At 34.0% G+C, this 27,702-nt stretch overlaps 1 protein-coding gene and 1 long non-coding RNA gene across 3 annotated transcripts in view; one reads left to right on the top strand and one right to left on the bottom strand.

Moving 5' to 3' along the window:
• LOC118190119 (uncharacterized) overlaps positions 1–27,702 on the bottom strand; it is a 209,504-nt gene that overhangs the window by 86,785 nt on the left and 95,017 nt on the right. For both annotated transcript variants that reach the window (XM_085822021.1, XM_085822022.1), the window contains 11 exons: positions 25,192–25,245; positions 21,720–21,818; positions 20,005–20,058; positions 15,956–16,009; positions 4,758–4,811; positions 2,968–3,021; positions 2,326–2,415; positions 2,081–2,134; positions 1,015–1,068; positions 864–917; positions 729–782 (listed from right to left, as the gene is read on the bottom strand). In XM_085822021.1, the coding sequence (XP_085678147.1) occupies positions 729–782; positions 864–917; positions 1,015–1,068; positions 2,081–2,134; positions 2,326–2,415; positions 2,968–3,021; positions 4,758–4,811; positions 15,956–16,009; positions 20,005–20,058; positions 21,720–21,818; positions 25,192–25,245 (675 nt within the window). The remainder of the gene's footprint in view (positions 1–728; positions 783–863; positions 918–1,014; positions 1,069–2,080; positions 2,135–2,325; positions 2,416–2,967; positions 3,022–4,757; positions 4,812–15,955; positions 16,010–20,004; positions 20,059–21,719; positions 21,819–25,191; positions 25,246–27,702) is intronic.
• The window catches only part of LOC146995881 (uncharacterized), a 41,270-nt gene continuing 20,977 nt past the window's right edge, over positions 7,410–27,702 (top strand). The window contains exon 1 of the long non-coding RNA XR_015042610.1: positions 7,410–7,891. This is a non-coding gene — a long non-coding RNA (uncharacterized LOC146995881). The remainder of the gene's footprint in view (positions 7,892–27,702) is intronic.

Here is a 27,702-nt window from a genome sequence, read left to right as displayed (position 1 = left end):
TAATTGCGGCTGCTCGATATTTATTGAACCACTGAAGAAAGGCTATGAATCCTGGTCATTGACTAACAATACACATTTTGGAACTACGGAGAAGGTTTCGGCATCTAAACTGGCAAAATGGATAACAACAGCTTGTTTTGGACATGTCACTTGTAATTCCCAGAAAGAGTATTGTAACTTCTACTAAACAGTTATTGGGTCACCAAGCACATTAGATGGTTCATAATAAAACATTTAATGGAATAACTAAAGTAAAGCTGGCTTGGGAAACATTCTTAATACAAAATGAATTATGATATTAATTAAGATAAGATCTCCAAAGAATCAGGTTCTGATTGACTCTGAAGGAAGTTATGAATAGCATACTTGCATACCTGCTGGTAAATTGGTATTATAATTATTAGTAAATTGAATTCTATTTAAATAAAATTATTTTTAGTTGATTGAGTAGCGTTTTATTTTAGTTCTCTAATCTTTTAGAAAAAGACTTTTTATTTTGTTGGTGATTTTGAAATTAAAGGATGCTTTTACAAATAAAGACTTCTTACAATCAGAAAAAAATATGGTAACACGCAAATTTAAGCTGAATGTCCCTTGATTTTTTAAATGCATAAAATAGCTGATTAAAAACCTAATATATTTTACAAAAAAGAAAATATTTTATTAAAGAGATGTCTGATATATTTTGGAAGCCTAATAATTTAAATATACAAAATTTAAAATCATACTCTGTTTCCAGGTGTACCATCTCTTCCCATCAAGCCAGGTAATCCTGCATCACCCTAAGATTAAAAAAAATCCTGAGTTAATAATTATACCAATAAAATATAATTACTAATTTTCCAAAAATTCGCCTTTTTTACCTTATCTCCTTTAGGACCTGATGGTCCTGGTGGCCCTGGTGGTCCATCGCGTCCCTATAATGAAACAAAATCATTATGTGGTATTGAAGGCAGCTATTGAATAACATTTGAAATGATACGCGATATCAAATTGCAGATAATTATCATGTACCTTATCACCTGGTGGGCCTGGATCACCTGGTAATCCCATAGCACCTTTCTCTCCCTGCAAATATTAAATATTATTCAAATTTCTGGAGAATATTTTAAAAGAACATACAACTTTTGTAATTTTTATTTAAAATATAACTTTTTATTACTTTAAATAAAAGGAACTGTTACTATAAAAAAAAAACCTGAAACTCAGATATATATTTATTATACTTAAATAATTTGTCAGAAACTGTGAAATAAATGTTATACTTAAGTACTTTCTAAATTTATCTTATTTCTAAGCCACATAGAAGCTTTATTTTTCGATTGTCATTTATACGTCTTTATTTTCGATTACCATATGCACACACATATATGACTTTACATCGCAAATATAAGTCTTTAACTTTCATTTATGATAATTACGCAGCAATGTGTTCGTAAGTGTAAAACATTTCTCAAGTTTCGATGTTCTAGATTTTGCTGAAATTTAAAAGCTGAAAACAACTACTTTCTACATAACAATAATATTTTTTAGAACATTTTAACAAATGTTTTCATAGCAAGTTTATATTTGAAAACTTCGGATCAATTTTTATAACTGATGATACACAATTAAAAGTGTCAAATTATCTAAAAGCAAAAAGGTGTCTTAATTTTTCGGTCCCTTGAAATTCGTGTTAACAAGGTTTTACTATAGATAACACTTTGCATGAAGATAAATTTGTTAGTAATTAATGAATAGGATGATGGAGATATTCAAGTTCATGTAAGTCTTCTCAATTGTCTCGATCATGTAGGGCCAACATTTTGGAACAGAAAGTAAAATTTTAGCTTCTCATAAAGAAAGTTTCATTGAGTCTTTTGTAGCTACAGAAGTTGCTGACTGTGTAGCAACTTCTATAGCAGACATGCAAAATTCAATCTTAGACATGCAAATTTCAATCTTTTACAGAGTTCTGAAATGCTCAGTGCATTTTTGGTGCTTAGTAAATTCATTACAGTACGTTATTATAAAAATCAGATGCATGATTCACAAATCTGAGGAAGAAGGTATATTTAAAAAGGAAACAAATGTATAATACCGATGGCCCTGGAGCTCCGGGTAATCCTACATCGCCTTTTGATCCTGGTGGACCCTAGAATAAAAAGGCATAATTTAATATTTTTATCAATATTCAAATATCTTAATTTAATTAACACTATTATACATAAAGAAAACGCACTTATAATGAACATTTGAGAATTTGAATTTATACCTTGATGATTATAACCATAATTATTTTTTAACCATAATTTAACCAGGAACCACAATTATTTTTTAACTTACGGCAGGTCCCGGTAATCCTCTGTCTCCAGGAAATCCAGGTGGTCCTACAGTACCAGCTGGCCCCTTTTCTCCTACTGGACCTGGAGGACCCTAGAATAAATTCCATACGTTATTATCTTTTCCCAAGAAATTATTTAGTTTCTTTAATATATTTGAACACAGCTTTCTGCGATCATAAATAAAATAATGCTGTAACTGTGTAAAAGAATAAAAAATGCCATTAAGTCAATACAAAGCGAAACCATTAAGTTTTTTAAATTGCAATTATCATTATATTTTTAAATAATAAAAATTACTGATATAAATTTTAGATATTTTATATACCTTTATGAAATTAAAATTTACATTTATATCTCATATATATTTAAAATTAATACCAAAATGTAAATTTCATGATAAAAATCATGGCTTTTAATACTATCAGAGTTTCTGGCTATGTTGCATCATGAAATTCAAAACTTGATTTTCAATAAACAAATTAAAATCAAAAATCTAAATAAAGAAAAGAAAACAAAAAAAAAGGAGGAAATTTATGTAACTTAGCGAAATTAAAATTAATATAACTGCTGAAGCTAATATTCATTAAATGTTCAGTTGTTAACAGTAAAAATTGTGTCTAATAAAATTTAAAACGTTACTTACAGGAGGTCCTTCTTTGCCAGCAGGTCCAGGTAATCCGGGTTCGCCGGGTACACCCTGAAAAATAATCATTGATTATATTTTATATTAATAATAAGTAACACATTAAAAGATGGATGAAATTACATATCAGAAAATTCTGCACGGATAGCATGTTTAAAGCACAAACTCAGTTATATTCATTTATCAGCGGGAGTTATGAAAAAAGTTTTCTTATTAACTGCTACAGCTACTAAACTGTTGTATAAATAAATATGACAAGCCAAAAAACTGTTTATTAATTCGTTTAAATTTACTATAAAAGTGTTGAATCAATCACTCAGAAATCTCCTTGAATATGCACAAACTGTCAAAATTTTTAATGTAATTTAATTCATTATATGACGAATAACGTAACCCATTTATAGTAATTTAAAATCATTGGTTAAAAGTCATTGTTTAAAATGCACTAGCGCATAGACTAATTAAATATTGATTACAAATGAAGCTTAGATCAAATATTAGAATAATTCCCTTCAAAATATAACATACCATAAAAATACTGCATAAAACAACTTGCATAATGTACAAAAGTTACAGAAGATAATGTATACATAAAAGGACTAAATCATAATTTCTTAACTGTCCAAATAGTTACTGGTAAATTAAAAAAAAAACTCTAAGAATATTTCCACTGATAAGTCATTGGAGAACATGAAGCAAATTAGTATAAAAAAACGAATTTATGAGTTCAAATATTCATTGAAAAAAAACTGAATTTAAATATCATTAATAGAAATCATTTCCATAAGTTTTAGCTGTGTAACGTATTTTTCTGTTCGGGAGAATAAAACATTTTTCACTTTTTTGTGCTATTTTTAAGCTTCATGACTATATAGCAAATCCTATCAAATTTAGGGTGTTATAGTTCCTTTTCCCTTTGTTTAATTACGATAATTTATTAAATTATTCCTACTTCTATGCAATGAATCTGCTTCTTAAGTTAAAACCAGGTATTAGGCGGTGTGTGCTTTGTTGGCTTGCTGGATATATAAGATTTTCGAACTTTACCTGGAGCATTATAATTAACTTTGTCACTTTTTTATAGAATGGAAACTTAATTTTTGGTTGTTATAAAATAATTGATCCATCCTTGTTAAATTTTACGAAATTCAATGATTATCGCGTTATGGATTTACTCAAGGCAAATCAAAGGAGTAATTAAATGAACAAATCAGAAGCACAAGTAATAAGAAATTAAAAAACTTACGACTATAAAAGCATGTCTCATACAAATGTTTAAAGCTGGCAACTCACCATATTTTATATATGCATTATATTATATATGTGCATATTTTATATGTGTAGTTTATATGTGCATATTTTACATATGCATAAGAGATACGGCAAATAACTGTTTCCCTTTTCATAATAACAAAAGTTAACGACGCAGTTAAAAGAAAATTGTTATAAAATGCGAACAGTATGCGAAACTTCCATCAAATAGATTTCCAAAATAATAAATGAAAGAACTTAGAGTTTCAGTGTTTGAAACCTATAAGTTATTAACTTATTTTATGAATACATTTCATAATTGACGGCATTTATTTAATTATCGGCAGAAAGCATAAAATTAATTAATGTCAGAATGCTTTATATGTATAAATAATAATCTCACTCAAAGTATTTGTCCCTAGCACTTCAAAAAAAAGGTAACGGACATCAAGAAGTAATTAATGACGAAACGCAAAAGCAAAATATTTTATTAAAACAAAACTTCACATTTAAAACTTCACATTACAACAGGTACTTACAGGAATACCGGAAGGTCCTATATCTCCTGATGGTCCAGGTTCCCCAGCTGGTCCCTATAATGTGCAAAAAATGTACAAATCTGGCATTTTTACACTAATATGTACTGGGTTAATATACATGTTCGTTGAGATAAAACTAAAAAACAACATGAAATAATTACCTACTAAACCGGTCTATTGCACTTGCTCTTAAAAATTGTTTTCAAATGGAAACTTTTGAATGCTTTAAATTAAAAAGAAGTTTAATAATGTATAAATTAATAAATTTTATCCGCGCAAATGAACCACTTTTGTAGATCTCAAAAGTTTTTATCACCTTCAGTCATTTTTCAATGCGAAATTATTTACGTTTGTTGTTCGCCATATATATATTAATTCTTATATCATAGTTTGTATTTAAATTACTTAGCTTTTAAAATACAACTATTCCATTCAAACTTTCACCGTATTTTATGTAAATACTAACTTTAGCAATTTATCGAAAAGTAATAAATGAAATGGTTATTTTAAAGCAATGATCGCATTCAGCATTATAAAATAAAGGTTTATTTAAAAAATTTAATTAAATATACTAAATGTAGCATTTCATTTACCAAAAGTTTTCAGTGTTCTCTTCTTTCTGCATTACAAAATAAGACATTTCTTAACAAGTCGTTTAACTTCTTGAACGTTAAATGCTCTTTATCTTCTTCACTATCGCTGCTTTTTCCATCGGCTGGTATTCTAAGATAATCCAAGTCTTAATTTTTCACTTCACTATCGTCATTCTCGACTAATTCTTTAGTTTTTCCTTCTTCCATATCTGACAATTCTTTGACGTCCATTGATTTTATAATTTATATATTTTCCTTGGCTTCATTTTCAATCGATACAAATCCTTTAAAGTTGTAGACATCTGGCCAGCGCTGATGCTATCAAGTATTCATTGTTGACGAATTAACTTATTTTCTACGAGTTTAGTCATTTCTATGCAGTGATATTGAATTGCTTCTAAAATAATGCCATTAGTGTATCATGCTCTCCTTTGTCTAGCGCTTTATTTGCCGAGATTTCTGGTTGTAACGAAAGTTTTCCGCCAAAAAATATTCTTAATAAAGTTAGGAAAAAAAAAACATGAAAGTAGTAACTTTAGTGCGGGTAGTAATCACCACCCAAATCTATAATTTTCTTCCAAGTTGGTTTTCAAAGCCTTTAGCCCAGAAACTTGGTTGCCGCGAGTTCAGGAACAGATCAATCTCATTTCGGGCGTCATGTGCAGAACGGAAGATAGCACTAACAAGATATGGGTGTGAAAAAAGGTACAGAAGTCCAATTTTTGCGTGGTAAAAGATCCCATTCGAGTCCGTACAGAGTTCAGCCGGTGAATGCAGACACACGTCGCCTTGCATTATCTTGAACATTACCTTTTTGCGCCGAAACTCAGTTTGACGTTTATCATTGACAGCAGCATCAACACGGACTAGCATCTCGCTGTGCACCTTACTATCGAGGGTACCTTTAGATGAGTTTAGGGTTTCTATATAGTCTTTGTGGATAATACCACGGCAATCCCACGAGATACAGAGCATGATCTTTTTGTTAGTCAAACTGCGCTTTGCGACGCTGCCGACGGGCATACCGGGCGCAAAACAACTCCATTTTCGGTCTGAAGTAAATTCCCTTTTCATCACGATCCTGTCCAGAATTTTGTCCGTGTGTTGATATTCGAACAGATTAGTGCAGGTGTGTCTGTCCCGAATGTGTCTGTCTTTATCTGCTTGAGTCAGCTCATGCGGCACCCAGCATCTGAACTTGTACGTTAAGTCTATGCGATGCGTAGCGCGATTAATAGACATGGCACTAACGTCTAACTCCTTAGCAAGCTCTCGAATGGTTGCATGCTGTTCTTCTTCCACAAGTTCTCGCAGGTGGGCCTCATCAACATCAGTAGACCGGCCAGAGCGCTCTGCTTCTTTAATGTCATAGTCCTTGTTTTTGAACTTTTGGTACCAAACCTTCACAGTGCCTTATGATAGAACATTAGTACCTAAAGCTGTACACATGATTTCGTGACATTCTATAGCTGATTTTTTGCAACAGAACTGGAAGGAAATGATGGTTCTAATCTGGTAGTCTAATAGTTCCATTTCAGACACTTTGTACTTAATGATAACGATATTTTTTTATAAATTTCATAATACATGTTCTAAAGCAAGTCTTTCTTTCAAATGCCAAAACTCGTTTGACAAAATTTGATTAAACACGTCAATGCGAATTGTTTGCGCAGAAGATATTTACGGTGGCGGGAAACTTTCGTTCAAATCCCATAAAAACATGTCTGATATAATACGCTTTTAATGTTGTTATGATTCGTTGGATTAAGGAAGTGGTCTTCGGTGGAAGGAATAAAACCTCTGCATTTGGATTCAATATTATCAGAGCTTCAATACCATGTTCTGAAGCATTATCACGAATTAGGAGAACTTTAAAGCTTAGGTTTTGCTCTTATGTTTGACTTCTTTAATGAATGTGTTCCTAAACCAGTCATTAATGCGGATTATCGTATTGCTGCCGACGCTGTGCAGTGTACCGCGTATAATTGAAATTTTCGTATTGGATAAATTAAACACATATTTACAAAATAGCGTTCCACAAGACCGCGTTCGATAAGGATTTACTGTACATCAATAATCATTTGAGAAAGTTATGTAAACTGCGTGCCCAAGATTCTTCTGACGATTTTTTGCAAAACTCAAACGCCCCCTGCAAGGTAGGATGTGTGTCAGCTGAGCTCCCTTAAAAAGCATTATTAACCGCAGAAATATCTACCCCACAGAAGAAATTTTTATTCCAAATTGTGTGCGAAGTGTTAACCTACATGTGGATACCTAAATTTTGTGTGTGCGACAAAAATTAGCGAAGTTATAAAAGTTTTTGTGAAAATTACAAAGGAATCCGTCCGCCGCACTTCAACGGTGTTTGTGCTTACCAGCATAACGGTCACATCGACGAAAACGTGCCGACGATCTACCACGTGGCGACCGGGGTAGGCCTAAGTTTACAGTGTAACTGTAGTGCCCAAAAGTGCTTATTTTTTCAAAATTCAAAATCTCGCGATCTACTCGACATAGCCACTCCATCTGAAGAAGACTAAGGTAGGACTGTTATTCTCCTTCCATTAATATACCGCAATAGCCTGTAACTGAATTTTTTCAACATTTGATATCAGGACTTAGAATATTCTTCGACCATTCTAGGGTCTCTCTGTTAATATTTTGCTTATTTTGTTAAAATTCAATAACTTGGCCCTTAATTACCTTAGCGAACTGCTCTAAAGATGTTTTTAACTGTCTAATAGTTTTCTTTCTGTTTATTGCACTTATGTTTATTTCAAATTATTTTTTTGCATTTGGGTATCTTTAATTACATGCACTGTTAACATTATATGTTCAAGGTATTTTAATACCAAGTGTAAATTTTACTTATTTTTGTAAAAATCAATAACTTTGACCTCATACGCCCTAGAACAACCATCTAAAAAGTTTTTTTTTTTCATAGAATTTAATGCTTGTTTAATTTATTTAAATGTTTTTCATGTATCAGTGTTATTCCATGTTCTGATTATTTACTGCCTACTGTATTGTAAATTTTCTTGCCAACATACCCTGTTTTATTTTCTTGCAAAAGCAGCACAGGGTCCGTCCTTACGGTTTGACAATTGTTTAATTTTGTATTAATTTTTAGCTTTTAGTTATTTCTGATTGCTTAATCAACCTTTTTAACTAACATTTATTGGTTATAAGTGCCTCTAGTGTGTTTTTCGATAATTATTATCTGGTTCTGTTTATTAATTTGTATTAATTATTACATTTATTTTGTTTGATCTTGTGTTTTCTCATTTGAATGCAGTATAATATGGAACCCTCCTAAGATCCTTATTTGCATTATAATGTGCTAAAATATTATATTGTAATTGCATTAATTGTAATATTTATCGGACTCTTCTGAAAGTGTATTCACCATACGGCTGTTCACACGTTTCTAAAAGGTCATTCTGTTAAATGTAAATAATGCAGCTACAGTGAGCTCATATTACGTGCCACTACTATTACCTTTCAGTGACAATTTTAGAGTGCAACATTAAATTTATCTTAGATCATCACCCCAAGTTCAACTCACCACTATTAGCGATTTAGCCTCAGCACACCAAATAGTGCGCACAGTATTACACGGAATATCATGTCTCGTGCTTCAGTTATTCCAGCTGATAGTGATTCCACCTCTACATCGCATACCATAATAGACGCCTCAGCAGTACTTACATCGGACCTGACCCACGTGGAGAAAGTCACCATCCTATACAAGGATATCAGGCAGGTAGCGACTACGACAAATCGAGGCGCCAAATTCCTTCTGTCAAGAGATCTTCGAGGGCGCCTACTAGATTCACTGGCTGACTCCAAACGCTGGCCCTAGAGGGTCCGGAATTCACGGTTAAACTTGCAAAAGTTGACACAGGAGTAAACACTTCAACAGTGTTCTGCTGCGAAATTTCTCATACACAGCAACTAGCGTCAACTGCTCAGCAGCCACACGATCCCCATACTCCAACACCACCACCAGCAATCACATATCCGACATTTGCGGAGATTGCTCGGAAAACTAAAAAACCGTGCCTGTACATACGCCCAAAAACAGACATTACAGACGCAGAGCTAAAAGAACAGCTCAACGCCAAATTGCCTCTCTCCAAGTTAAAAGTCGGCGTTGAAAGAGTAACAAAGAGCAACAAAAGCGGCTTTGAAGTAGTCTGCAAATCCAAAGAAGATGTCGCAGCCCTTGAACAGCAGATCAAGCAGACAGAAATCCCTGCGGACATCAGCAGGCCAAAAATGCGTAAGCCCAGGTTCGCGGTACATGACTTGCCCGAAGCAGCAAATCCCGAAGACGTACTTGCAGAAATTAGCGGTGCCTCAAATATGCCCAGCCCCACCTTCAGGACTCTCCACCGACTCCAAGAGCGCCGCAAGAGCAGGGTCAAGTGGATATTTGAATGTGAGCCCGCAAGCTTTGAGGCCATCATGCGTCAGAGAAAAATCTTCCTTGGCTGGCAGGCCCACCGAATAACTGAGCATATTGGCATCAAGCGATGCTACAGATGCCAGCAGTTCGGACACACACAGGCCGACTGCAAAAGCCGCAAGCAATTCTGCTCCTTCTGCGCAAACAGTCACGGAGTTAGAGAATGCAACACTCAGATGCCACAATGCATCAACTGTAGAGAAGCGAACTACCGCTACGGGGACAGATACAACATTCACCACCCAGCGTACCATTCAGACTGCCCGCAATACCAGCGAAACGTGCAGAACATCCGTAACAATACGGAATACTAACAATCAGACAATGGCAAATACTACAAGAAGCAGACAGAATCAGCAACCCCCAAATGTACAGCATAACAATACACAGTTGGACATCAACAGTACGCAATCGCGCAGACAGGACGCAATACAATGTTTGCAGATAAATCTGCAACGCGCTCGTGCAGCAACGGCACAGGCAGCCATATACACCACCACAGAACAGATCGACTTCCTACTAGGACAAGAACCTTATTGTTTACATGGCAAAGCTGTGGGCTACCCCCTACAGTGGACTGTTTTCCAAAAGGAAGATACCAACGAGCCGCCAAGAGCCATTATAGTAAATTGCAACCCTATGTGGACCCCCACTGTAATCATAGGACATAGTGGCCATCCTGCTAGAGGTGCACAATCTGACAGCAATCCTAGTCTCCGTGTACTCTCCGCCAAAGGCAGATATCGAAAACAGTATCTTGCAAATGCAACAACTGATGCGAGAGCAAAAAATAGACAACGTGTTGATTGCGGGAGACTTTAACTGTCATAGTACAACATGGGGATATGCTACCACAGAGCCAAAGGGACGTACCCTGGAGGATTTTATTTCAAGCAACAACCTGATCTTGCATAACCAGCAAGATGCGCCACCGACTTTTGATCGCGTCCACTCAAGAGGGTGGCCGGACCTTACAGTCTCGACCCTTCAAATGGCACAACTAGTACAAGATTGGATGGTCGTGGAAGGCGTAAGCCTTTCAGACCACAATTACATACGATTCACCATTGCCAGAGCCACAGAAACAACTATCATCAGAAGGTACAACCTACCAGGTCGCAAGGTCAGGTCATTCGTTACAGCTATCAAATCACGCCTGGCACCCTTTAGCAATCGAATTGAGCAAGCAACCACTAGAGAGGAACTACATGTACTCACGAGTGAACTGATGTCAACCATTAGGACGACTTGTGACGACATCCTACCAGTACGAACAATACGACGGGTCACCACATTAAACTGGTGGAATAGCCAATTACGCGCGCAACAGCAAAAGTGTCGTGCCTTAAGACGACGGCTAAAAAGTGAGCGACGACTGAGCATCACCTCTAACACACTCACTATATATCAGAAGGAAAGGGCCCAATACAAAAAAATGATCATTACCGCCAAACTGGACAGCTGGAGAAAGTTCTGTACAGAAACTACAAATAGCTACGGCATACATCACAAGATAGTGGCGGGAAAGCTGTTCAAACAGGCCTCCTTTCATCTCCTGCCAATACCTAACACCAATGAACACCTTACTGAAGCTACATTTACAGAAGTGCTCAACACGGTCTTTACGAAGGACGATCCTACAGATGACACAACGACACAAGCAACCATGCGTAACCAAACCCTGGCTACAGATGCCATGAACGATGCTCTTTTCACAAATCAAGAAATCCTACATGTCCTGCGACAGCTACCGCAAAAGAAAGCACCGGGGCCAGACGGAATAAACTATCGAATAGTTAAGATCGCAATACGGTCGCACGTCAACCTCTTCCGTACCCTTTTCAACAAACTGCTTTCCACTGGCACCTTCCCCAGGTGCTTCAAAATTAGTCAAGTTATTCTTTTCCTCAAAAAGAATAAAGACCCAAAAAGAGCGGACTCCTATCGTCCAATATGCCTACTATCAGCGCTTGGTAAGACATTTGAAAAGTTACTCATGAACAGACTGCGACACCACCTGCATACTACCAAATACTTAAGCGGAAACCAATACGGATTTAGAGCAGGAAGATCAACAATCCACGCACTCATGGAAGTCAAGGAGAGCATTTTAGAGAACAAATTTACCGGCCACCACACAGCATTCATATCATTAGATCTAAAGAGTGCCTTTGACACTCTGTGGTGGCCGGCCATACAACATGCCCTGAGAGAGGCAAAATGTCCACGGAATATTTACCACACCCTGGAGAGTTACCTTTCAGAGCGAAAATTGATTCTACCGCATAACAGCGGTGTCATCCAGCAAGACCAAACCCAAGGATGTCCGCAAGGTTCCTGCGCAGGGCCGTTTCTATGGAACGTAACGTACAACATCATACTCACACAGCCGTGGCCGGAACACACAAAAATAATTGCATACGCGGACGATACAGCTCTAATTGTGAAAGGAAACACCAGGGAACAGCTGCAAGCAAATTCCCAGGAATCCTGCAACCTCTTCCAGGAGCGATGCACAGCAATAAAACTCCAAATAGCTGAAACAAAATCTCAAATACTGCTGATTCCTAAAAAAGGGGGGCACACTCGCACGCCAACTTAGAATAACGCTCAACGGCCAAAGACTCCGCATTAAGCGAGAACTAAAGTACCTGGGCATAACTTTTGATGATAAACTAAATTGGATCCCTCACGTGCTGGAGCTTAGGAAACGAACAGCACAGATTGCCCTCAAGCTCAAGTTGATGAATGGTTACAGATGGGGACTTAACCCCCATTTACTCAAGACCCTGTATATGACAGTCACTGAGAAAATAGTAACATATGGAGCTGCAATATGGGCCTCTCCGATGCAAGGACGCAAAATAAAATATCTACAGAGTATACAAAGGCCGTTCCTGCTCAACATTACTAAAGCTTTTAGAACATCTCCAACGAATGCACTCAATGTCCTGGCCGGATTGCCCCCTCTTTACATAAATGTGGAAAAAGAGGCAGCCTACCAATTGGTGAAGCAGCTTAGCCGCCCTGCGGTGTTTGGTGACCATACTTTTACGGCAGATAACCTAGAACGGGAGTCCAATCGCCTCCACACACACCCGTCGACGCAAGGCCAAGGCGTGCACATTAATATTAAGCAAAACACAAGAGCTACGGACAACGATATCGTATTCTACACAGATGGCTCAAAAACTGACGAGAATGTTGGCTGTGCATACATCGCATTTCGGCAACAGCAACCAATACGCCAATGGAAAGGACACTTGGAATCCAGAAACAGTGTTTTTCAAAGCGAAGCCGCAGCCATTTATCACGCAATAAACACTATTACCCAATATCGACATCAAAACAGTTTTATAATAACAGACAGTCTGTCAGCATTATATGCTATATTAAATCCTATGCACGGCTCCCCCATAATTGCAGCAATTCAAGAACAACTCTCTTTTCACAAGACCTTAAAAATCAACCTAGAATGGACAAAAGCGCATATTGGCAACCTTGGGAATGAGGCCGCAGATCGGCTCGCAAAAGAAGCAGCCCAAAATAATGATGCAGAGACACTGCAAATTCCATGGCCCACCTCATATCTAAAAAAGAGCTTGAAACAGGTCGCTTTCACACTGTGGCAAGAGGCATGGAACAACGATGAGACAGGACGTCGTGCGTATGCGCATCTGCCAAAGGTTGATCCAGAACGTCTTATAGTAAATCCACAACTGGTCTACTATATTACCGGGCATGGCCCGTTCCCAGTCTACTTTGAAAGATTCGGCAAGACGACTACCTCCTTATGTTGCTGCGGTGAACTGGGAACGCCAGAACACTATGTCGAAAAATGCTCACTAACGGAGGATCTACACATCCCGTTCCCAGAGACAAACAGATTAGCCTTCAGCAGGTTCATAATTAAGCAGCGACATCTCAAACGCAGCATTACAAAAATTGTTGACAAGCTTATGGGCTTAGGAACAAACCTATGCCAAGTGTAAACCATTTAAGAGTACTTAGTGCATCATGCAACATTCCCATACCAGCTAAAGGGAGCTCACTGGCAGCATTATATAATTGTAACTGCACATATGAATGGCTCTAACTTATTATGTATGCAGCAGTAGTATACAAGTACTTTGTCTTCATAAAACGCAGTAATGGCAGCATCTGTAATCACAGTCAGCAGCATCATATGTACACATGAAATACCAAATGTATGCTTTATGTACTCCTATATTCTGCCACCAATGCACTGTTATCTTCGTATTTTTGTAACGCCAGTCTGCAATTTCACTATACGTATTAAATTTGCAATGCGTATTTTCCCCCGGTATTTAATTCAGTAATCATGTATATAACTCACTATCTCGTATCAGTATAATCTCACCCTCTCTATGTTTCAATATCACCGCACTATGCATCTCAAGTCTGTAATTTATATACGCCATTATTACACACTCCTATATCCTGTCACCAAGTGAACTGTTTTGTTTATGTATTCTTGTAGCGTCTGTCTGCATATCTTGCTACGTATTTAACATTATAATACGTATTTCTCTCCCATATTTAATTCAGTAATCCTGTATATAATTTATTATCTTATATCAGCATAATGTCACCCTTTCTATGTATCAATTACCTTACTATGTATTTCAAATTTGTAATTCATATATCCTCCTTGTATAACTCAGTAATCCGGTATCTAATTTAGCATCTTGCATCAGTATAAACTCACAAGGTACTTCATGTCACATTTTATTCAGTAACAGCATGTTTCATGTTTCAGTATGTTCAGTTTCCCATGTTTCTCTGTCTTTCAAATATCAGTATAACATAAGTATTAGTATCAGTATCTTATTTCAGTATATCCTCATTATGTTACCCTCGTGTTTCAGAATGCTCAGATACAATGTGCTTTACTATGTACCTCAAGCACCAGTATAACCTTTCTATACAATTCAATATTGACATATGTATATCTCTCCTGGATATAATTAAGTATTCCGTATATAACTCAGTACTTTGTAGCAGTACATTATGTATTTCACGTATTAGAATGTACAATTATAGTATGTTATATGTTTCAGTATGTTCAGCATTTCCTGTTCCAACATGTTTTTCAAGTCTCAGTACAATCTCACTATGCCTTCTATGTTTGTTATACAAATATCTCTCTTGTATATAATGCAGCAATCCTGTATATAATTCAGTATCTTATATCAGTATAATCTTACCATGCATTTCACGTTCCGGTATGCTATGTTATAGTATGTTTTCTGTCTCAGTACGTACAGTATTTCATGTTTCATCAGGTATCTCGTGTAATTAGCGTAATCAGTAATATCTCACTATATATTTCATGTTTCAATATGCTCAGTCATAGTATGCTCATGTTCAGTATGTACAGTATTTAATGTTTCACCATGTATTTCAAGTCTCAGAAGTATCTGTATAACCTCATCATGTATATCATATCTTAGTATGTTCAGATACAGTAAGTGTCATAATTCAATATGTATAATATTTCCTGTTTCAATATGTATTTTGAGCATTAGCATAATCTTACTATGCATTACATGATTCTATACCATATTGTACTCCAATATATAATTTAGTAATCTGGTATATAATTCAGCAACTTGTGCATACTAATGTCTGATAATTCAGCCTGCAGCAGCAGTGATGACCCTTGTTTAGCCATGTCATTTTCTACAATATTTGTAAAATAATTTCCCAGTGGCCGCAAGGGTATAGCTGATGCAATGTGGCCTGCATCAGACGCTGGGTTTCAGTGGTCGGTGCGAGGCGTTTTTGTGGACTCAGTGACCTTGGCACGTTTCACTAGACACAGGTGGACGTGGCGCTATACCAATTAACCCTAATGGTAGAGGGATGGTGCCCACGTCCTTCGTCGCATGTCGCATGTACATCAATAATTTCAATAAATCCCAAAAAACATAGTTATCAATAAACTGTCATCCCAGCTAACAATTAAAACATTTAAACAAATTTTTAATAAATTTTTTAAGTTACAAATAATCTTATTTATAAATTACTATGTGTTACTTTAATTGTTACCATATATTACTGTTTTGCTATATAACCGTATGAAACTGCAGATGATTTCGATGGAATCTACATACCTGGGGTCCAACAACGCCTGGAGGTCCTGGTGGTCCAGGTGGCCCGGGTTCACCCTAAGTGAAGAAGCACTATCAGTGAGCAGCTTATAGTATTTTATGTAATTTCAGAATAAACCAGCACAATCATTATAAAGAAAGAAATGTGAGCTTATTGGATTGATAAGCGATGATTTTCAGACGCCGACAAAACAACGCGCATTAGCAATATTTGCCATTTTGTTTCAATGTGGTTGATGACCGCAGAATAATTGAATCCTTTTATGGATCATATTACAAACTAAAAAGCCCTAAATTATTAAGAAATAGTTACTATATAAAAATATAGCATTACTATATATTTGCATATACATTTATAAATAGTCCAGATAACCACTTACTGTAAAACTGGTTCCTGTTTACTAAAGAAGATTTATATGATAGCAAATGATTCATTCCATATTGTAAAACGAAAGATTTTTGTTTTATAAAATAACTTTTGAAATTAACTTTTATTAAAATATAAATATATTTACATAAATACATATATACAAAGTAAAATTTCCTAAAAATATTCAAATTTGACAAAGCATGTATAAAGTTCATATATAAATGTATGCTTCATTTCATATACCCCTGCCTTACTTCTTCAAAACGGCCAGCCAAGGCAATTTTATCGCTAAGTAAAAGCATGATCTAAAGCAGATAAAAAAGGTATAAATCTTTCATAGTATTCAATTTTTACACAATCAAACTACAAGTGAATGCTAATTTTTTCTAACAGTTTGTACTTAACGAGTTATATAGTTTAAAATATAACACTCCTTAATGATTTTACCGCAAAGCTACAATATGTAGAAAATTGGATTTTAATAATAAGATTGTACACGATACAGTTTATTTTATATTTGGAAAATGATGATTTAGACTTTTAAAAGACATCAATGTTCGATCATACTGTTCCAGTTCGAAGCTTTTTAAGGCAGTATTCTTTTAATGAACTGCGTTTCGTGGCTGTAGGTTTTCGAGAAGATACGAAGGTTTTTATTATAGTTTCTTGCTTAGATAAGAAATGCGCTTTCTGGTTTCTCCTCCTGCTTCAGGTACTTATATTTCACAGTTTCAAAATATAGCATAACTAATTGCTATATCTGATAACTATTGGGACCATCGTATGTGTTACTAATATGCGTGGTGTTTAGCTTCCTATTATCTCATTCAGTTAAAAAATTGATATTTACTTTAGATTTATAAGAAATTACTCGCATTTTCTCATCGGTGCTCTCAAAGTTCAAGTGGTTAGCATACCCAGCAAGCAGCTGGAAGATCTGTGGTTCGAAACCTGGAGAGGGCATAGCTGATTTTCGCGCTTCCTGCAACTAGGTCCCAATGGTCTCTACAGTGGCACCCGAATTAAAATGTAGAGGACGATAACTCGCCTTAACTGACAAGGTGACCTTTAAATAGGTGTAATACAAAGAATTATGGAACTTCGCTGGCTAATACGTTCAACTAGTGAGCAGAAATTTCGTTGTTCGAATCTCGTGGGGACAATAATCGAAAATCCTAGTAAACTCTACAGATTTGTCATGTATGTGTGTAAACCATAAACTACACAGAAGCTCTGAATTTACTTTATGCTTAACTAGCCGCTCACATTATCTTCTCTCGTCTGCTTTTTATTGACTATAGACGCAGCACCAGACAAAATTCAAACTGTACTCGCACAGTCATAAAAGATAATGATTCCTTTATTCATAAATATTTTTGTTATCTCTCAGTATATCTCATTCTATGCAAAATTTTCTTTTTAAAAACCTACTCAAACTACGAACAAGTTGTGCAAATGTTTAACTTGTTAATTCGTATTCTCAGTATGAGAAATCTGAATATTTATTTAATTCCGAACTGAAAAAGAAACTTTAGCAACCTATTAGCTAAAGAATTTTTTCAGTGTCTTTTCTAAGAATCTACGAACCTAGCTTTAAAAAAATATAATTTGGGTCTATTTACTTTAGCATTAATTCAAGGAGAACCGTCATATTTTTTTCCTTATTCATTAAAATATTTTGCCCGACTTGATTAGATACTCATTTGGCACGCAATCTTTCTTCTCTCTTCAAATTCTGATAAACTTCCCAGCAAAATATTCGCAAATACTCCCAAAGTACGTTCGATTTTGTTCTTTCAGGATAAAAAATTAAACAAAATTGAATTATTGTGAATGCGTTACTGAATATAGATTTCACAGCACACATTTACGTAAGAAAAATGTGGAACAGAAGAGGGAGTTTTATGAGATATTTTATGATAAAATTTCATTATTCGATTTTTATGCTATAGTTTTCATATTTTAATTTTAAAACTTTACGTTCATTTTTAAGGAAGGTATTATTTGTAAAATTCTGTGCTTGTCAATACTAAAACTTTATAATGCCAATTTCACTACTATATTCTATGCATAAAATAACGATATTTCTTTAAATTTCATGTTCTTTTAAACGTGCGAAAGAAACTGAATGTAATTTAATAGAATTAATTAAACTAAAAGTAATTTAATAGAATTAATCTAACTGAAATTAATTTGATAGAATTAATCAATGACAAAAATTGTTAAAAATTCAATTCAACAAAATAAATTTATAATGGAAAACAAATATTAAAAAACTGCGGTCTAAAATTTAAGATTACAGTCTAACATTTCGAGAAGATCACAGTCGGAGTTTTCAAAAATAAAAATATATAAAAACTTCTAAAATTTTAAAAACATTCAATCTGGTCTTGGCATGAAGATTTCAGTTTAAAGTCGAAAAGAATTTTAAGCTAAACAGTTACGACAGAAGTTTAAGAATTATCCTACCTAAATTACAGAGTATAGAACATAAAAACTTGTATTTAAAATATCTATTCAAAATGGCGTAACCAGTTGGTAGAGGGAAATGCATTATGATATTTCATCGCAAATTAATATCCAATGGAGTTCATTTTCTTATTTAATAAAGGGAAAAAACCTATTATTCAAGACATATTGCATTTATTTAATTTAATCACTGGCGTATAAGGATTATGATAAATATTTTCCTCAAACGGAATATTTTCTATTTTACTAGCGTTCAAAATCAAATTACTGAAAAAAAAAAAAAAAACTCAAAGATGTTTTATTTAAAGTGCTTAAACAAACCTTGGTAATACTAAGATATTATTTCAAACTTACGGTGGTTATTCTAGTATAGATAAGCTTTGTCAATGTACATGTATGATCTAACACCTTTGATGTCAGAATATTCCAACTTTAAAAAAACCGCTTTCTTAAAAATGCATTGAATCAATTCCAAAATATATTAGGAAAAATACAGTAACTTTATGAGACCGAATAAAGCTGGCATTCATTTGAAATTTCCTTTTCTTGTACATCAAGACAGGTAGCAGACGCCGAAAAACAAAATAATGAAGAAAAGTGAAACTGAGATTAAAGGAGAAGGGCTAATTGGCTGCAAGTCGACTTGGCTGGATTCAAGAGAAAATAAATGTGTTAATTAATTTCTAATTAGATAGTACAGTTAATTGTGTAATATTTAGATATTAACACTGATTATATAACAGATGTGAGTTCTTTTGTACGGCTGGCTCAAAGAATAAATTTACCAGATGATTATTTACAAAACTCTGAGAGAAGTGTAATTAAATTCATTTATCTGTAGACATCGTTTCAGTTACAATCGTTTCAGTTATTTGTAAGTAAGTATACAAAAGTTAACCTCAGGTTTTTCAGCAAACTGCTTTATGTCAGCAGATGTGGTTTTTTTTTTTTTTCTGGCAAAGTCTGTCTTAAATTAAATAAGAAGCTTATGACATACGAAAACTTTTATGGCTGATAAAACAGAAATAAGTTTAAGTGATACAATTGTACTTATCAGTACTATGTTAATTTATTTGTATTTACCGTTAATAATTACCCTATGATAATACACAATAAACTCGAAGTCAATATTCAGAAATTCTCAACTAGTTGTAACATTAATTTTGAATACGTGCTCTTTGGATAGAACTACTGAAAAAGAAAGCTTACTTACAGGAGGGCCTCTTTCTCCTGGCATTCCGGGATTACCATCTTTTCCTCTTGCTCCCTATTAAAATAGAAAATACCTTTACGTATTATATAAAATTTTAAAGAAATGCAGATGGTTATTGAGGAATTAGTTCGTTATTAAACGAAGTGTTACATTTATCTAATATCTTGAAAAAATAAAAACGCATTCATATATACTAACATATATTATTATGCTCTAGCAGATGACGTTATTCACACATATTTATATAAAATATATGTTACAATAATTTATCATATTCTAAAAAAAAAAAAAAACTTTTTCGGATTGAGGAAAACTATTTTGGAAAGGTTTTCAAACTATTTAAACATCCATATTAGTGTAAGCTAATAACAATAATAATTTCCTAAGTTCAAATTTAGAATACTAAACTCGCGTAGCACATTGTGCTGTTAGAAATATTTCCATCTAAGACTGCTAAGAAAATATCTTATTATTTGTGGCATTAGTTTCTAAATAAAATGCAAATCATTGGCTATGTTCCCCGAACCGTTAATTAAAGAGAATATCAAATGGATTTATGGAAGTTTATAAAGTCCTGAAAAAAAGAAATTAAAGTTCTATTGCTAAATTCCAACACCTGCACTTCAGACTTTTAAAGTCTGACATTAAGGGGTTTTATATCAGAAAAGTTATGCTGGCGGATCTTAATGTGAGAATGATGCGCTAAGACTTCCTAAAATCTAACTTACAAACAGTACATCGACAAAGCTACATGTTGTTACATAGTATAGTAACAAAGCAAGTGCTATTGCACAGGATGACTTCGGCTAAAAAAGCGAGAGCTCGATTATACCACTTGAAATCATAACACGATAGATTACACAATTGTAGAAAATCACCTAATTAATATATTTTATCATTTTGTTTTAACAGAGAGCAAAAGTTACTTTTATAAGCTGTGAATATTTCAAATCATTAGAGATATAATGATCGAAAGAAACCAAAGGCTTCAGAAAACTGCTGGATTTTTATAAATTATGTTACAGATGTGAAATAAACTTTACTTGGAAAATAGTTTACCGATTTATTATGAGGTGCAGACTGAAAATTTCGATCAAAGCAAAAAACATTTTGCAGCAGATATCTACAATATTCAGTCAACAAAATCTAAATCGCATTTTGAAAAAAAAAATACTTCAAAAAGTCTTTTGGGAAGAAAACAAAATGTTATATGCTGAATTTTATACTTCTAGGTCATACCGTCTGTGCACTGTGGGATACACACAAAAATTTAAAAAAATCTTGAACAAACATTTTATCTTTTAACTAGTTTGTTAGAACACTCTCGAATATTGGTCATTGATTGCTTATATTTTGAACAGATTTTAGCAATCAAAGATTTTGAATGTTTGTCAGTGTATTAAATCATTTATAATTTATAAGACCATACATATTTGTACACTATCATTATCATTGTCTGAACAGTATCATTATCATTGTACCTGTATCATTGTCTGACTCACAATGTACTTTTACCAATAGGCAAAATAATCTAGTAACACATGAAAACAAAATGCCTAGTTCTAGACGATTTCGCAGCTCTTTAATTTAGAAATGTTTAACGAATAATTTTCATTCCTTTTTTAATTCCATCTGTGCTTAAGAAAAAGATTGATTTATAATAACGTTTGTTTTATAGAGCAAATACAAACAGATAAAAGAAATTTTAAACTTACCGGTGGCCCTGGTGGACCAGCAAAACCTCTTTGTCCTTGTACTCCTTGGGGTCCTCTTTCACCTTGTGGTCCTGGTGAACCAGGTTCTCCGGTACTACCCTGAACGTGGAAAGAATTTTTTTATATATAATGAAAGAAAACAAGTACTATAATGTATTAATACCAATTGTAAGAGAAAACTGCTAAACAGTATTGATTGTGAGACATGCGTATTCCCATATACATTGCATATATTTTTTAATTAGTTTAAATGTCACATGAATTCTGATGAAAGCAAGGTTTCAAAATACCTGGAGCTGGCAAGCCGAGACTTGGTACATTTGACTCGCTAACATTCGCTAGCATGCACTGATTTTGTATTTTTTAAAATTTCCTTCAGCTTCTTCCGCAAAATGTTTAAGCATAGAACTTTCTTTTTCAGCTGCAAAAGTGCATTGCAGCTGAAGAATAACTTCTGCAGCTGAAGAATAACGTTCTATGCTTAAATCTTCGAAAGTAGCCGTGAAAATTTACGAATATTAATTGCCTTAACACCTCTAATAATAGTTATTCGGCGTGTTACTTGATCTCAGATATTATCTCTTATCTGAAACCCTGAATAAATTCTTTTTGAGAGACCACATCATCGTTGATAACGATTTCTTCATATTGTTTAATTATTCGGATTTATCCAGAAAAATCCTCCTGCTTATACTTACTTACTTTCCATAAAATTAGTCATTTAAACAAATACTCAGCAGTTCATTGATTTTCATTTACCTATAAGGGGTTGAGAAATACCATGTTTAGACAAGGAATGCCATACCAAGAAGTTTCAGTTTAAATGCTCTTCTAATACAAATTTCATATTTTTTTACATTTCCAGATGTTCCATGTAATTCCATCTTTCCCATTCTTGATGGAATCTGTAACTCAATGTTTCATTGCTTAAAATTATGAGCCAATATATTTTCAGAATTTTCAATTCCAGAACTCAACAAATTGTTCTAAATTATACATAACATATTTTGTGTGCTTCAGAGAGCGGAAGGCAAACATAAATTTTCTGACGTACACTCCTAATTCGAAAAAAAACCTTCGGACAAATTTAGGCAGTGAAACTCATAATCCAGTGGCAACATACAGCTCACATGACAGCTGCACCAGTTCTGAATCGCCGCCTAAAAGGATCAAATAACGGTACTCATGCTTCTTTGTGGATCTTGATCGACTTTCTTCAGGTCGGTCTTCTAGATATGGATCCAGTGTCCTGAAACTGTTTCTAGAAATTGCAGACGACAATGGGCGTTAAATTCAGTTCTGAAGTCTTCTGCACTTGTGATTGGCTTGCTTCCACTCTACCGACAATTATCCATCTCATTCCGTCATCCATAGGTTCATGGCTACTCATATTACCTGATACCTTATCAAATTTACTAACTCTTGCTAGAAACATGGCGAATGTAGGGAAGGAGTAGGAGTTCACAAATCGTCAAAGATCAGCCGCGCGCTTATATTCCTTCCACAGTGTATGCTTACGTATTCGATTCTAAATATTTGCATAATTCTTCAGCAGCGTAAATATGTTCAATAAATTTCATAAAAGTAGACATAATTTTCAAATTATCTTAATTTTGCATTCAAGTGTATTAACATGATCGACTGTGGCTGTCTTTCTGATGTAGATCGTTTTGGAATCCCAGTTGTTAACATACACGCATTTGTTAAAGTACTGTCTTAAAACATACTTATTCTGCCACAGTGTCCATGGTTAAAGTATGTACAGTCTTCATATGATTTTATTCAAGTATATCAACATGGTTACGTTCAACATAGTTCCCTTCGCTACTAATGCACTTTTGCTAACAATTGTAGTAGTGCTACAGGCTGTTTCTGATAACCTCATATTGCTTCTTCACTTCCGTTCTAATATTTTTCCCGTGTTTTAAATGTTGTTCCTGCAATCTCATTTTGATATTTGGAAATAGAAAACTTTTTCAAGATCCCAAGTCAGAAATGAGATATTCAAGTAAATTAATTATGATTTAGGAATTTACGAACAACTAAGGCTGTGTGGGATCGTGCATTTTCACAATACAAAATTGGTCCGCTTCCAAAAACTACGGTAGTACACGATCTCATGACGCACAATTCTACGAATGGCAGAAAAACTAATGACTCTAATTATGACTTTGAATCTACTTCTTCGAGATAATTTTCTGGAAGAGTTTTCCATTCATCTTTTACTCCCTTGCTCAGCGACAACAATGCTAAACTATTTTCGCACTTGTCTCTGGTAATCGTCCAAACAAAAAATCACTATTTCAGCAGTTAGCATAGCGTTTAGTCAGTAAATAAAATGTAGGCACGATCTTTCTACATAGTTTTTTTTATTTTTAGTTTCTCAACCCAAATCGTGTGAATGGTCGTTTTTGATAAATTTAGCTTTTCAATAATCATTTTAACAGTCAATCTTTGAACGCACTGCACACGATAGCACAAAAAGGTTTTCATCGACAAACGCAAATGAAAGCCTTCTGATTTTCACATCACCAATCAAGTCTCCTCATCCCGCTGAAAATTATTAATCAATTTGAACGATGTTGACCTTTGCAACGTAGATGCTTCGTATAGCTGCCTCAGTGAGGGAAAGAATGAAATGCCTATTAAAACTAACTGAGTAAGAAACTAACTAAGTAAACTGAGTAAGAAAACAGCGTAAATTGGTATAGATTTTGCAAATTTTGCAATAGCAGAGAGATTTAACATTATTGCCTTTTTCAGTTGCGATACTGCAGCTGAAAAAAAGGAATGATTTTCAAGCATACAGTAGATTTCAGTTTCAAATGCAATTCTGTAGCTACTACACAACATAGATGGCGATAGTATTAAATCGGCGAAAGTGCTTTCTGCTAAAATCAAATCTATTGAAAAAGGCAATACTATTGAATTGCTGAAAGCGTCTCTACTAAAAAGGAATCTACATCAGTTAAAATTAATTTCGTACATTCGCTTCAACATTTTTATAAATTTCGGTATCATTTGTCCTAAGCTTCATCAAAAACATTGCATTCGACCGTTATTCAATTAATATATCGTTTTTCATCTTTACTATGCACAAAAAAAAAAAAAAAAAAAAAAGTTTATAAATAAAAAGTCGTTATTTCTTATATACGCGTCTCACAAGAGCGAAACTTGTTCTGAAAGCAAGGAACACCCTGACTGTGATTTTTACAATCTTGGCCTCGTTTTAATGTTGACGAGTGGAGAGTAGCAACACTAGTTCACGAACTTTACGGGCAGACTATGTTTCTCCAACAAAATATTTTATTAAGATATCTTATTTTACTATATATAAATAAAGAAATGTGTTAGAATACAGACGAACAATTTCCATTTATAAAAATAAAACCGTAGGAAAACTTAATTTTAAAAACATTAGAAATGCATAATAAGAAAATGCTTTTCCTCTGTTGAAGAAAACAAAACTTACTTTCTCACCAGGCTGTCCAGTTTTGCCTTGTCTTCCGCGCACTCCACGATTACCCTACATAAGAAATCAGAATTTTAAATATTTTAAATTATCAAAGGTTCACTCGCATTAAGAAGATTAAAATCAGTTATAAAAATGTCATGGGTAGCATCTTGAATGTCTTCTGTTTAAATATTTTATACACTTTCGATGTAACGCTCTTTTAAAAGTTACTTCGTTTTACCTGGCTGTTTGAGTCGCGGTTCTCAAAATTCAAAATTATTATTGTTTGAGTCATTGTATAAGTACTGTGTCAGCATCTTTATGTACGAATCGTGTGATACGGATTTAGTTTGAAATCACGCAATTTAGAGTGATTTATTATAAGCAGTTATTACTTTTACCATGGAAAGAGGAAACTACCAAATTAAGAAGAAGTATTGTAAATATAATAATATAGAATTGAAAGACGAAAGCAAAACATTAGTTTTGAAATAGGGTCAATCTGAATGCCTAGCAGACATCAGACCATATTGCTCTCTCTCTCTCTCTATATATATAGATAGATATAGATAGATAGATAGATATAGCTCTAAAAATTAATACTAATGTCTTGCATTTGTCTTTTAACGAAATATTAGAAGAATTTTTCAACTTTTAGTTAAATATTCAAAACTGTCGCCTAAAACGATTTTTGTGCTCATCCAAAACATGATTTCTTACTTTTCTTCCTTTCCTTACTTTTCTGACAGAGGCGTTGGACAAATATAAATGATGATATTTGAAATAGTATTAATGATACCACAAAAATCATACATATTATCTTACACAGCTCAACTTATGAAGTGAAAAAGACTAAACAGGTAAGAAAGTATTAAGGGCTCAAAAATAGTACGTGTGACTGCGTAAATTACAGTGTATGAAGTGAAAAGGACTGTTTATAAAAAATTAAGAAATTAAATTAAAAAAAAAAACATGTTAATCATTATTCCATAAAGAGGAAAATGATGCAGAAAGAATTAATCCTCCATTAACAGGAATCAATGCCTGGTAACTGTCAAGCTCTGTTTTAAATTAAAACTGCTTATAGGCAAGTACATTTACTTTTAACACCATTTACTTTATTTAAACTTCCAGATCACATCGTCTAATCAATCACATGACCTACAAAACTGCATATGCGAGCTTGATCATCCGCAAGAAACTATCAAAATTTTATCTTTCAAACAATAGTAATACAATAATATAGAAAAACTATCAGTTTTGTGACAGAAAACTGTTGCGAAAATTTTAAATACTATCAAGAGACAATAAAAATGAAAGAAAAGTACTTCTTATATTAATACTAAGAAATATGTAAGCGATATCAGTGTATAGGTAACACAGTCCACGAAACACAACATATACCTCATTGATATGACACGAATATAAATAATTACACACGTATAATTTCTAATGAAAAATACCTTCTGATTCAAACATATCTCATAATCTGACACTGCATTTCTTATGAAATTATTTCAAAACAAAGAAATAATTATCTTCTTGAAATTTCAGAGTTATTAATCAGATGCACAGGTTATAGATCAGTCCGCAACATATTTTAAAATATCATAATAGATAAGCTACGCAACGCATATTAAATTTTATAATACCGAAACAGAAATAAATTCATTAAGTTCTTTTACATGCTTGAAAAGTGCTCATACGGCCGCCATTTATGAGTAAAGAAAAGGGATTTAACTTGACTATACCTGACATTTTTGCTGGTACCACAATTCAATTAAAATTGCTTTGATCACATGGTCACATATTTCAGAAAGACCCTAGTCTGCCTCACTAACATACAAGCCATCATCGAAATGATTTGCAAGAATGTTTCAATCAAAATTTGCACACTGACAGGCACCATTTGCAAGAGCATTTCATCCAGTATTTATACTAAGGTTATATGAGGTATAGAATGAGGACGTGATTACTTAATGCCATGGTGAACGGTTTTTTTAATATAAGCCACCTATGAATTTTTCTTGTGGGATTTTATCAGGGATGCTTTTCGCTTTTGTGCCTCCACTCCCTTCTAATTTCCAAAATCTTTTCTATAGTTTCACCAAGGCTATGACTATGATCAATATTGATATACTGCTACATGTGTAAACGATGGCAAATGAATCTTCGAATTTAATTTAGTGTGACATTTTGGGGGATTTTATCAAAGATATTTTTTGTCGTCATGCCTTATCTCCAGAATCTTTACAATCGTTTCACAGAGGCTATGGCTGTAATCGATCTTGATATATTGGCACACATTGCGAACAAAAAGAGTTATCGCATATATATCAACATATTAGAGAGATGGACACATTAAGCATTTGCGAAATTCGTAAAACAAATTTTGTGAGTTTCAATGTAATCAAATTTGGTGTCGGTTGCGTAGTTTACCTGTTAAAACATATTCAGTTTTCACGGAATTATGAATAATTTTATAAAACCGAAATATTTAGATCAAAATAAAATTTTGAAAGCGGATCT

The sequence above is a fragment of the Stegodyphus dumicola genome, chromosome 8 (assembly GCF_044657685.1).
Source record: "Stegodyphus dumicola isolate Sdum_Otavi_A_Nest chromosome 8, ASM4465768v1".
Lineage (NCBI taxonomy): Eukaryota > Metazoa > Arthropoda > Arachnida > Araneae > Eresidae > Stegodyphus > Stegodyphus dumicola.
The sequence above is the reverse complement of the archived record's forward strand: the minus strand, read 5'-3'. Positions and strand labels throughout refer to the sequence as shown.